At 62.2% G+C, this 12391-nt stretch overlaps 1 protein-coding gene across 1 annotated transcript; it reads right to left on the reverse strand.

Moving 5' to 3' along the window:
- Window positions 1–217: 217 nt before the first annotated feature.
- Window positions 218–5337, reverse strand: LOC137163489 (guanylate-binding protein 1-like). The gene is made up of 10 exons (XM_067563741.1): window positions 5151–5337; window positions 4871–4998; window positions 4444–4553; window positions 4115–4326; window positions 3630–3863; window positions 3051–3331; window positions 2713–2925; window positions 2318–2420; window positions 1684–1877; window positions 218–1459 (listed from the first exon to the last, which is right to left on the reverse strand). Exons 1-10 carry the CDS (start codon window positions 5335–5337, stop codon window positions 1331–1333), a joined length of 1791 nt encoding a protein of 596 aa, XP_067419842.1. The 3' UTR covers window positions 218–1330.
- Between the last annotated feature and the right edge of the window lie 7054 nt (window positions 5338–12391).

Below are 12391 nucleotides of genomic sequence, written 5' to 3' on the forward strand. Positions count from 1 at the left end.
GCGCCGGCCCAGTCCCCGTTCTCACTGGGCTTCTAGGCCGCCCCTCCCCCACCGTCCTGCCCTCCGAAAGATGCTTCTAGGGGCTTATTTCCTTCCCCGTTCGCTTATTTCAAGGAGGAGGGAACGGAAGAGCCGCTCCTGGGAGGAGAGTCACGCTCTGCCCTGGATTGCTCTGGGGCAGCTGGCACAGGAGGGCAGCGCCAGTGAGATGCAGATCCCCTGAGGGGGGACCTCCCTCCACGCAGTCTTGGCCTCACCCCGGGAGAGGCTTTGCTGGGGACAGGACGGGGGCTTTGTCACTCACGCTCCAGCTCAAACACCAGATACGGGCTGGGAGCAGAGCTCAGACGTATCTGGAGCCGTCCCACCACTCCCCCCACCCAGGGCGCTTCAGCCCTGAGCTCAGGCACCTGGAGGCCCCGTTACAGCACCGGCAGGGTGGAGGCCCTAGGAGCAGGGGGGCACTTACACGGCCATAGGGGCAGAAAGAGGATTCGGGGCTGTTGGCAGCAGATCCCCGGATTAACACCGTGTGTGTAGATAGCACCACCCACTCGTCCTCACAGCCCCGGGAGGCAGGGGGGAAACTGAGGCACAGAAAGGTGATGTGACTAGCCCAAAATTACACAGGCTGACAGTACAGGAGCCAGGGAACGAACCCAGGGGTCCTGGTCCCAGCATCACCTGCTCCAAACACCAGACCCCACTGCCCTCCCAGAGCCAAAGTCCTGTGCACACAAAGCCAGCTCTGTCCTGGTTCCTGGGGTCCACGTGGACCCCTGGGGCTGGGCTGGGGTTGGGGAAGGGGGAGACCTCCATCCCATGGGCTGATGGGGGGGCTTTGTGGACCAGAAAGTAATTGAAGGGAGCAATCCCTTCAGATCGAGTTCCCCAACCCCACCCCATGAAACCCACCCTGCCACCCCCAGGACTCAGGAGTCCGGGGCAGAGGAGTTAAAATATGTTTTTATTAGATTCATCCAAGGACTCTGCCAAACCTGCTCCACAGCCCTGTCCTCCACCTTCCCCGGAGCCAGGCCCAATAACACACCATGGCACACAGCAGCACCGGAGTTTACAAGCGACCCTACATTAACAAACCAGAACAAGCAGCAGCTGCAGTGTGTATGAGACCCTACAATAACACACCGGTGCGTGCAGCTTTCCTCTATCAAGTAGCATTTAGTGTGATTTCAGAAACCCCCAACCCCAGAAGTACAACAGCCCAAGTGGTTGGCTCTAGCCAGACCCCCACATCTCTGACAGGCTGGTGGGAGGGAGCCAGCCCAGCCCTGACCCGACCCCCCCAGGTCCTCCTGGGTCTCCATCCTCAGCAGACAACGCAGGGTCCAGGGCGCCGTCTCCGTCTCCGGCTCATCTCATCCTGCAGTTTCTGCATGTGCTGCTGCAACTGCGCCGCTTCCCGCTGGAACCCCTCCCGCAGCAGCCGCTCCTGCTCCTGGGGACAGAGCCGAGGGTTAGCACCACCGACACGGAGCCATGGGGACCCGGGGGGGAGGGGGAAGAGCTGGGAGAGAACCCAGGAGTCCTGGCTCACCACTGCTCTAACCACTAGACCCCACTCCCTTTCCAGAGCTGGGGGAGAACCCAGGAGTTCTGGCTCCCAGCCCGCCCGCTCTACACAGCCCAGTCCCAGCTCCCCAGGGGGGCCAGGGCAGGTACCTGCAGTTTCAGGTCCAGCACACGCTGCTGCTCAGCCAGCATCTGCTTCCTGTCCTCCTCCATCCTGGCCGTCAGCTGCTGGACGTGCTCCTGGTGACTGCGCTCCTGGTCCTGCAGCAGCTGCTCCGTCTTGGCCTGCATCTCCTCGCGCAGCTGGGCCTCCCGCTCGGCCGCCTCGGCCCGCGCCCGCTCCACTGTGGGGGGCACATGGTCAGGGCGAGGGGTCTCTGGGGCCACAGAGCCCTGCCCCTGGGGTCACCACATCCATGGGGCTCTCGAGTCATCGTGGCCATGGGGCAGTGGGTGTATGGGGCCCTGGGAGCACTGGATCTATAGGATGCTGGGATCACCAGGCCTGTGAGGCTACAGATCGCCTAAACGGTGTCACAAGACCTATGGGGCTGCAGAGCCCTGCCATGGGTCAAAGCATCTTTGGGGTCCAGGGGTCATGGGATATATGGAGCCGTAAGGGCCAAGGGTCACTGGATCCATGGGGCAAGGGATGTCAGAGGTCCAGGGGTCACCGAGTCTATGGGGCCATAGGGTTCTGGGGCTGAGTCAACGTGGCCACGGGATCACCAGATCCATGGGCCCGTGTAGGTCACAGAACTACAGGCCCCAGCTCTGAGGTCACCTTCAATCTCCCTCTGTCTGTCCGTGAGGCTCTGGTCTGCCTGCAGGACGGCCTGGACCGCCGTCTCCTTGGACTTGAGAAACTGCTGCAGCACCTCGGCCGCCTGGGGGAACCGGGGAGAAAGGGGGTGAGCCGGGGCCCACAGCCCCTCCCACCTGCATCCTACCCCCACATACCAAGGGACCCCAGACCAGCGGGAACCTCTGCACTGCCCTCTCATCCCATCAGCCAAGGCAGAGTCTGGACCACAGCCCTACAGCAGGATCCAGCAACACCATCAGCACTTCCCCGCCTTAGGGCGCCCGCGGGCAGCGTGTGCAACTCAGAGCCACCACCCCAGACAGAACCCAGGAGTCCTGGCCCCAGCCCCAGTTAATGCCATTAAGCCAATTCACCATGATCCCCTTCCCTGGCTTCAGCCAGTATCTCTTCTCCATCTCCCGCTGGTCGTCCAGGAGGCGCTGGTAACCCCCGGGCACTGAGTAGCTCCCCTCGCAGATCTGCTCCTCCAGCTCCTGGGACAGCTCCTGCAGCACGGCCGAGCACCGGTCCGACGACGCCTGCTCGTTCCGGCGGCACAGCTCATCGCGCTTGGAGTCCAGCCTGTCCTGCAGAGAGACAGGAGATAGCAGCCAGCGCCCCCGGAGGGGACAGGCCCCGCACCCCATTCCCCTATGGGCTGGTCCCAGACTGGGACAGGTGGGGGGTGCCCCCAGGGTGGGGTCCCTGGTACCTTCAGCTGCCGCTGGTATTGCTGCTCCTCGTCCTTGAAGGCGCGCGCCATGAACGCCCGCAGCGCCTCCCGCTCGCACTGGGCGTGCAGCTCCAGCAGCTCCAGCATCGTCTCCGTGGGCAGCATCGCCCCCCGCGCCAGCTGCTGCTCGTACACATCCACGGCCTCCCCCACCGCCGCCGAGTTCTCGATCTGCGCCAGGGCCAGCACCGCGCTCTCCATGCAGGGCACCGCCCCGCTGCGGATGGCGTCCACGTAGGTCACCGCCAGGTTCCCCAGCACTGCCGGAGGGGTGGGGTCAGGGCCAGGGTGCCCAGCATAGCCAGAGGGGGGCAGGGGCAGAGCCCCCACCCAGCTTCTGCCATGGCCTGCCAGTACTGGCCCTGGAGCCCAGCCCACGACTCGGCTGCTGCCCGGCCTGGCCGGCATCCCTAGACCTGCCCTGCCCCTGCAGCACAGACGCTGAGCCTGGGACGCATCCCATCTCTCCCGCACCGCGATGCCCCAGCCCCTCAGAACAGGCTCCCATCCCGGGACACACCCCGATCCCCCCCAGGGCCGCTCCCGATCCGCACTCACTGGTGCCTGTCAGTACATGGCCTCCCGGGAGGGCTTTGGTTCCCGCGTGCTGGTAGATGTGGCGGCAGAAGCCATGCGCCTGCTCCAGGAACTCGCGGCTCAGCGCCTCCTCGGGCAGCTCCTCCAGCCGGCGCAGGTCGCGGCACTGGGCCGGGCAATCGAACACGAAGCACTTGCGGGAGGGGAAGTACTGGCGCAGGAACTTCTTGGGCAGATCCAGCTTCTCAGGCTGGCCTGGGAGAGACCCCCATGGTCAGACCCACGGACCCAGCCAGCCTGGTACCCCAGCTCCACCCTGCTGGCCCCATCATACCCACGGTCCAGCCAGGCTGGTATCCCGCCCCCCAGAACAGACCCACAGGCCCACCTAGCCCATTATCCCACCCCCCAGATCAGCCCTCCGGGTCTATCTACCCTGGTATCTTGTGCCCTTCCTGTCCCCCAGGATCAGGCCCCCAGGCCCATCTGACCCACACCCTGCCCACTGTTGGCACCTTCTCTGCGTGTCAGGGCATTCTCCAGGTACTCATCCGCGGTGATCTGCCGCCCGTCCAGCTTCAGATCCAGTGAGAAATCCCGCACGGCCCACACGAAGGCCGGGAAGAACCGCAGGAACTCGGCCGAATCCTGCTCCTCCTGCCCATTGCCCCCACCCGCCACGTTCACTTTGATGCGCTCCGTCAGCTCCGTCACGTAGCTGGAGCTGGCTAAGGAACTGGACACGCTGCGCCCCCCGGAACCCAGCACCCACAGCCCTCACCCAGCTGCCCCCACCTCCTGGACACCTGGGTCCCTCCCAGCAGGGGCAGGATACTGCAGCTGCTCCAGGGCGTAATGATCGATGGTCCCTTTGCTGTTGTAGACCAGGGTGCTGCTGAGCAGCACGGCCAGCGCAAAGATCCACACGTCATTCTTGGTGTTGCCCTGTTGTGGGGGGCAGGAGTCACAGGGCGTCAGCATCGGGCCCCACTGCAGAGGGCCAGAGTGGTGGGGAATATGGGGCAGGGAGCTGGAGCTCCCCCTGCAGGTCAGGTGGGGGGAACATGGCCCATCAGACCCCACCACAGAGGGATGGAGTGGAGGGATAGGGGTTAAGGTATAGGGTAGACTGATGAATGCTGACCTCTGGGCCCCTATCTCCAGGCCTAGAGCCCCACCCCACATTCAGGGGGTCCCTGGCCCCCTTAGGATTCCCTGGATCCCCAGACCTGAGACCAGCCCCTCCATCGCCCCCCACTCACCTTCTCCACGTCGCCCAGCCCCTCGGTGTCCAGCAGCACCAGGGTGTGGCCAGCCCGGCGGGGGTGGGGCACGCACCACATCCAGATGCCCTTGGTGTGAGACTGCACCGTGGAGCCCAGCGAGAACCCTGGGGAGGGAGGGACAGAGCTGGGAGAGACGCAGAGTGACAGAACCCAGGAGTCCTGGCTCCCAGCTCCTCGTGATCTAACCACTGGGCCCCACTCCTCTCCCAGTGCCAAGGAAGACAACCCAGGTGTCCTGGTGCCCCGTCCGTCTCACCTGTTCTCTTGCCGGCCAGTTTGTTCATGAGGTAGGACTTGCCGGTGCGGTACAGCCCGGCGACAGCCACCACCACCACGGGCTGGGGGATCTCCGCCAGCACCTGCAGCGCCTCCTGCTGCAACCGCAGCTCCCCAGCAGGGCTGTTCTCGATCAGGCAGATGGGGGCCGGCATGGGGATCTCCATCGCGCTAGAGAGGTGTGCTACGGACACAGAATGGGGAGGGTCAGTCCGGGGGGGAGGCGAGACAAAGGGGGGCAATGAGATACAGGGCCAGGCCCCCCCACACCCACGGGAGACTCTTCCACCAGTGTACGGCCCCAGGTGTCGCCCGCTGCAGCTCACCCCAGGTGCAGACAAGCCCTGGCAATCCTGCGCATCGCTGCACACCCCCGGCTGGTGCCCCTTTAATTGTACCTGGTGAAGCTACTGCTGGAGAGGCAGGACGGTCCAGGGGTCAGAGCATGAGCCTGGGACATGGGTCAAGTCCTTGCTCCATCACTGACTCCCCGGGAAAATCACTCGGGCCAGATTTTTAAGGGTGTTTGGGCATCGCTGCACTCAGCATTGCAAAGCATAACCATCCCCCCTCTCAGCTGCTCTGTGCCTCAGTTTCCCCATCTGTACAATGGGGAGAACAGCGCCGCCCTGCCCCCCTCAGGGGGAGTGAGGGTCCAATACATGAGGCTGCGATGACGGTGTCCCTAGAACAACCACAGACAGGGCAGCCAGAGGTCACCAGGATGGACTCCCTGGGGGCGCACGGAGACCTCCTGTCTCAGTTCCACCCCGTCTCCAAGCTCCAAGCTCTGTCTGGCTGCCCTGGAGCCACGGGCTGAGCTGAGGTTGATTTTTTTCATTCAGTGGCCAGAAAACCCAGGGGAAAAAATGGTTTTGACCCCCCTCAAAGGGGCAGGTGTCCGGTGTTCTCGCCAAAGCAAATGCCCCAAAAGTAAATTCATTTGGGGGCTGAAGGACACGTGTAGCCAGTGGCACAGTCCGGCCAGGACGTGGCGACCCTTCCTCGGAGCCTTCCTACAGGGGGAATAATCAACGCCTTTTCATGAGACTTTGCGCGGTCCTCCGGCGGGCGAGGCAGGGGAGCAGTTTATTGCCTCCAACCCTCAGGCAGGGCGGGGCAGGGGAGCAGTTTATTGCCTCCGGTACTCAGGCAGGGTGGGTCAGGGGAGCAGTCTATGGCAGCAGAGGCTGGCGTTTCCTCCCGGGGCGGTTAGGGCAGGGGGGAGGGGGACGCAGGCCCCCCCGTCTCCGCTGTGTCCCAGCCCAGGGCCCTAGCAGTGGCAAAAGCGTTTGCCACAGAGTCAGCGGGGCTCCCGCCGTAACACACCGACGGGGTCTGGCCCCTGACTCAGCCACTTGCTAGGGCTGTCCCTGGGCCACTTCCTCCCCCTGGTCCCCGGGTACCTGGGTGCTCTGCTTCCTCGGGGTCACTGGGATACTCGGCCCACGGCAGGCCCACCAGTCCCTCCTCATCAATCGACGGCAAGTCCGGGAACTCCTCAGCAGACGGCAGCTCCTCCAGCTCACAGGGCTCCCGGGTTTCCCAGCGTCAGGCAACTCCTCCAGGTTAGCGCCGGCCTCGGGGGGTAGTTCCACCCCTGGATTCTCGCGGGGCTTGGTCCAGGTGCTAGGCTTGGCGGCCCGGGACAGTCATCGGGGCTTGGCAAGCCAGGCAGGTTCTGGGGTCTCCACCCCGTGGGGTGGTGGCTCAGTTGGGGTCAGGTCTAGACCGCAGCCTGCAGGAGGACACGTCTGCCTCCGGCAGCAGCTTCCTGTCCAGTGAGCTCCTAGACCGGCCTTTTATACTTCCCTTCCCTGGGTTAGCTCCGCCCCTCTGTTGCCAGGCAGATTGGCGTGGCGGGCCTGGATCTGTCCCGCCAGGGTGTGGCGACTCTTCCTCGGGCCCAGGCTCCGAGGAAGGCCATGGCGCTTCCGTACACAAACCCCCCCTCAAGTTCAGCCCCCAGCCTCCGGGGCTGGCCGGCCCCGTTTCCCCAATACGTTGGCATGTTCCCGCCCGGCGCGGTGCTTGATGGTAAACACGAAGGGCTACAGGGCGAGGTACCATCGCATCACCCGGGCGTTGGTGTCCTTCATCTGCTGGAGCCAGCGGAGCGGGGCATGGTCCGTGATCACGGTGAAGGGGCTCCCCAGGAGATAATACCGTAGAGCCTCGAGCGCCCAAATTCACGGCCAGCACCTCTTTCTCAATGGTCGCCTAGCGTTCCTCTCGCGGAAAAAGCTTGTGACTCAGGTAGACGATGGGATGTTCTTCCCCGTCAAAGTCCTGGGTGAGCACGGCCCCTAGTCCAACGGCCGAGGCGTCGGACTGTACCACGAACGGGCGGGTGAAGTCCGGGCTTTGTAGAACCGGCTCGTGGAATAGCGCATCTTTCAGCGCCCCAAAGGTCCTGTCCTGTTCCGGAATCCACTGGACTCGGAGTGGCTGGTCTTGCCGCAGGATGTCTGTAAGGCATGCGGCCAGGGTGGCGAAGTCAGGGACATACCGTCAGTAGTAGTCAGCCAAGCCCAGGAACTGCCGCACCTGCTTTTTTGTGGTCTGTTGGGCGTATTCGTGCCGGGCCTGCACTTTCCCAATCAGGGGTCGCAGGGTCCCTTGGCCTAAAGTGTACCCCAGGTAGGTCATCTCCTGCCACCCGATGCGGCACTTCCAGGGAGTGGCGGTTAGACCCGCGTCTCGAAGGGTTCGCAGCACGGCAGCCACTTGGTTCACGTGGTCGTCCCAGTCTTGGCTGTACACCACCACATCGTCTAAGTAGGTGGCGGCGTAAGCCAGGTGTGGCCCTAGGAGCTGGTCCATGAGCCTCTGGAACATTGCCGGGGCCCCATGGCATCCGAAGGGCATCCAGACGAACTGGTACAGGCCGTTGGGTGTTGCAAAGGCCGTCTTTTCCCAGGAGCAGGCTTCCAGCGGGATCTGCCAATAGCCCTTGATGAGGTCAAGGGTGGAAAAACAGCATGCCTCCCCGAGTCGGTCCAGCAGTTCATCGATGCATGGCATGGGGTAGGCATTGAACTTAGAAATAAGGTTGACTCGCTGAAAGTCTATGCAAAAGCGAGAGGACCCGTCGGGTTTGGGCACTAGTACAATGGGGCTACGCCATTCGCTGGTTGAGGGCTCGATTACTCCCAGGCGCAACATGGCTCGGAGCTCTTCCTCCACTGCCGCCTGTAGGTGGCGGGGGGGGGAGTGAGCACATGCCCATCCGCACAACCACCCCAGAGTGGGTTTCAATAACATGATATACCCGGGTGGTCTTCCCGGGGGTCGTGGTGAATGTGGTGTTGAAGGTCTCTACCAGGTGCCTGGCCTGCCGACTCTGGGCTCCCGTTAGGGTTTTACCGAGCCGGGATTCTCCGGGATCCTCCCGTTCAGGGATCTGCGGGCCCAGCTCTGGATCCGGGGGTTGAGGGTTAATCAGTAGCCCCTCCTGCTCACGCCACGGTTTCAAAAGGCTGAGGTGATAAACCTGTTTTTTCTTCCTTCGGTTGGGTTGGCGGATTTCATAGTTCACCGGGCTGACTGCCTAATGACCTCGTAGGGTCCCTGCCATCTGGCCAGTAGCTTGGACTCTGCCAAGGGTAGTAAAATGAGGACTTGGTCTCCTGGCTCAAAGGAGTGGGCCCGCGTCCCCTTGTTGTATGTCTGGGCCTGGGTTTTCTGGGCGGCCTGGAGGCTTTCCTGGGCAAGCATCCCGGCCTGGCGAAGGTGTTCCTGGTGGTCGAGGACATATTGGAGCATCCCCTTGGCCGGCGATGGGGTCTGCTCCCAGTGTTCTCTCCTGAAGTCCAGGATCCCCCTCGGCTGGCAACCATATAACAGTGGAGGCCTGGGGGACTTCCTGGATGGCCAAGAGCAAGGGTGGGATCAATTGGTCCCACCACTGCAGGTCCTTGGGAGGGAATTTCCTGAGCCTGTGTTTCAGGGTTTGGTTGAAATGCTCCACCAGGCGGTCTGAGGGTGGTAGATCGAGGCCCGGAGCTTCCGGACACCGAGGATGGCACAGACTTACCGAAATAGCCGGGATTTGAAGTTCGTCCCCTGATCCGTCAGAAGCTCCTGGGGTAGCCCCACCTGGGTGAACACTTTGACTAATTCGCCGGCCACCGTTCAGGCGGTGGCGTTTTTCAGGGGATGGCCTCCAGGAAGTGCGTTGCATAGTCCATCAGGACCAGGAGGTATCGGAATCCGGCCACACTCCGCTCCAAGGGCCCAACCAGGTCTATGGCCTCCCACTCGAAGGGGGTCTCAATCGAGGGGAGGGGTACGAGGGGGGCTCACGGGACTCCTGCCGGGGCCACTTGTTGGCATTTGGGGCAGGAGGCACAGTAGTCCCGGACCGCCCGGTGTAGGCCCAGCCAATAAAACCGGGTGAGGACTCCGGCCAGAGTTTTGTCCAGGCCCAGGTGTCCTGCGGCCGGGATGTCGTGGGCTTTCCAGTGGGCCCGTGGCACCATGAGCTGGGCATGGGGGTTCTGAGCCCAGGCGTTCCACTCCAGTCGATAGAGCCGGTCCCGCCTTAACTCAAACCGCGGCCACTGGGCCGCCTGTTGGGGGTTGGTCACCACCCTATCTACGCTGGCCAGTTGCTCATAGGCCCGGCCGAGGGTGGGGTCCTCCCGCTGGTCGCAGCAAAAGTCGGTCCCTGGGTCTTCTGAGGGCGGCGGGCCATCCTCCGTCGGCAGCCTCTCTTCCCCTGGCACCCCCGTCTCTTTGGTCCTCTCCATGGTGGGGTGTATCTGGTCCTCCCCAGCCGGCGGGTCCGGGGCTCCTGGGGTCTCCGCCCCCAGGGGTCCTTCGTCTGAGTCCTCTGCGCTGCCCGCTCGTTGGAGGACTCCAGCAAAGTCGGGCCAGTCCTGGCCTAGGATCACGGGGTAAGGAAGCTGTGGCACCAGCCCCACGGACAGCACGCGGGTCACTGGCCCAATGGTCAGGGGGACTGACAAGGTTGGGTATGCACTGGAGGCCGACCTGGACCAGAGGCCTCCCGTCCTCAGGCATGAGCCCCCACAGAATGAGGGTCTGGCCGCACCCGGAATCTACTAGGGCCTCGAACCATCGCCCGGCTAGGCCGACCATGATTGTCATTTTGGGGCCGGTCAGGCCCCAAGCCCGTCCTTCTCCGGCATAGACCATGCTGTAGGTACCATCCATGGCTGGACATTGACGGTGTAGGTGTCCCATTTGGCCACAGGCAAAGCATGGGCCTGGGCACCCGGGTCCCTCCCGGGGTCCGCCTTTCAGGTCGGTGGTCGGCGGTCGCGACCCTCTGGTGGGTCCAAGGGCCGTCCTGATCTGAGGCTGGCTGCGGCTGGGCTCCTGACTCCGGTGGGGCCGGATAGTCTGCCCGGGCGGGTGCGATGCAGCCCCCTCAGGACCCATTCACCCAGGTGCACAGGTCGTGCGCTCGGCGGGACTTTCTGCAGCCAGGAAGTCCTCCATCAGGCGCACGGCCCCCGTCAGAGTGGTGGGGCGGTGTCGCATCACCCAGGTCCTCCTCTGGGCAGGCAAGATGTGCAAAAACTGTTCTAGCACAACTTGCTCTGCCACTGCGGGCGCGGTGTTTTGCTTCGGCTGGAGCGAGCGCCAGCCGGCGTCCCGGAGCTCCTGGGCCACAGCCCGGGGACGGGCCCCGGGGGCATAGGTTTTCTCCTGGAACTGGCGCAGGAAGGTCTGGGGGTTTATGTCCAGGGCATCTAATATCGCTGCCTTCACAGTTGGATAATCCTGGGCCTCCTCATCGCCCAGGGCCAGGTAGGCCGCCTGGGGAGCCCCTGTCAGATACGGGGTCAGGAGGATAGCCCACTGGTCAGGGTCCCACCCCGGGGCGGTGCCCACCCATTCAAACGTTATCAGGAACGCATCGGGGTCATCGTCGGGTCCCAACTTGGTGAGGCGTAGCTGGGGCCAGACCGCGGGCACCCAGCTGCTGCATGTAGCGCCGCTGCCCCAGGTCCCGGAGCAGTTGCTGTGGCTGGTGCCCAAGGTCTGCAGCCACTGCTGCTGCTGTTGCAGCTGGGCCACTAGCACCGCACTGGGGCCAGCACAGACTGAAAATTAGAGGGGGGGCTGGGAGTCAGGACTCCTGGGTTCTCTCCTCAGTTGCTCGGATCCCAGGAGGCCAAGGATGGGGAGGAGGTGAGCAGCCCCAGTGGTGAAGGAGCAGGTTTGGGGCTGTTTAGGAAAGCTGGACATGCACAAGTCCATGGGCCGGATGCAGTGCATCCCAGGGCAATGAGGGAGTTGGCTGGTGTGATTGCAGAGCCATTGGCCTTATCTTTGAGAACTGGTGATGATCGGGGGAGGTCCCAGACAAGAGGAAATCTAGCACCCATCTGCAAAAAAGGAAAGAAGGAGTCAGGGGAACTAGAGACCCGTCAGCCTCACCTCAGCCCCTGGCAAAATCATGGAGGAGATCCTTAAGGAATCCATTCTGAAGCACTAGGAAGGTGACCAGGAACAGTCAGCATGGATTCACCAGGGCACGTCATGCCTGACCAACCTGATTGCCTTCTCTGATGTGGTGACTGATTCTGTGGATGTGGGGAACGTGGTGGACATGATTGTCATGCTGGGTAGATGGGGGGGGAGAGCATTTGTTATATTGTTTGACATCAATATGTCAAAACCATAATAATCCGTGTCAGATTTGCCATGCCAGGTACTGTTAGAAAGGCTGTAATATGCAACGTCAGATGATAACACTTATGTTCATGTGTTATGTCTGTAATGGACGTTATGGACATATCTGATGTACCTGTGTTTCAGACTATGCCGTGTAAGACACACTCCAGACAGAGGCGGCAGGACAATAGCCTGCTTAATGGCCCATCAAAACCTTTACAGATGCAAGGGGCCCAGGAAGAAACTAAAGGCACACCTGATGAGTTACCAGGATTGGCCCATGTGACTCTGGACTGCATTTTAGTTCTTGTAACATTCCACAAGACAGCATAGCAGGGACAGAGGGTTTATAAGGCCAAGCCACAGAAACGGTTTTGTCTTTGTTCCTGTTCAGATACAGACACACACCTGCCTCTGCATCAATTCACTTGCAACTGAACCAAAGGACTAAGACTCATCCAGGTACTGGATGTGTACCAGAGGAAATGTACAAGCCTGCAAGTCCATAATTGACCTTTAAGGTAGGTCAGTGGTTTGAGCCCATGCTTTGCATGTATAAGGCTGTGGGTTCAA

Source organism: Emydura macquarii, unplaced genomic scaffold, assembly GCF_026122565.2.
Source record: "Emydura macquarii macquarii isolate MOO-44397 ecotype Brisbane River unplaced genomic scaffold, CSIRO-AGI_Emac_v2 contig_2594, whole genome shotgun sequence".
NCBI lineage: Eukaryota > Metazoa > Chordata > Testudines > Chelidae > Emydura > Emydura macquarii.

Excerpts from the sequence above, each read along its gene's own strand:
- LOC137163489 (XM_067563741.1), bottom strand. The coding sequence starts at position 5,337 with ATGGAGATCCCCATGCCGGCCCCCATCTGCCTGATCGAGAACAGCCCT. Across the intron at positions 4,327-4,443 it reads TACGCCCTGGAGCAGCTGCA|CTACGTGACGGAGCTGACGG; the intron begins GTATCCTGCCCC and ends AGCCAGCTCCAG. Across the intron at positions 2,421-2,712 it reads AGCCAGGGAAGGGGATCATG|GCGGCCGAGGTGCTGCAGCA; the intron begins GTGAATTGGCTT and ends CGGTTCCCCCAG.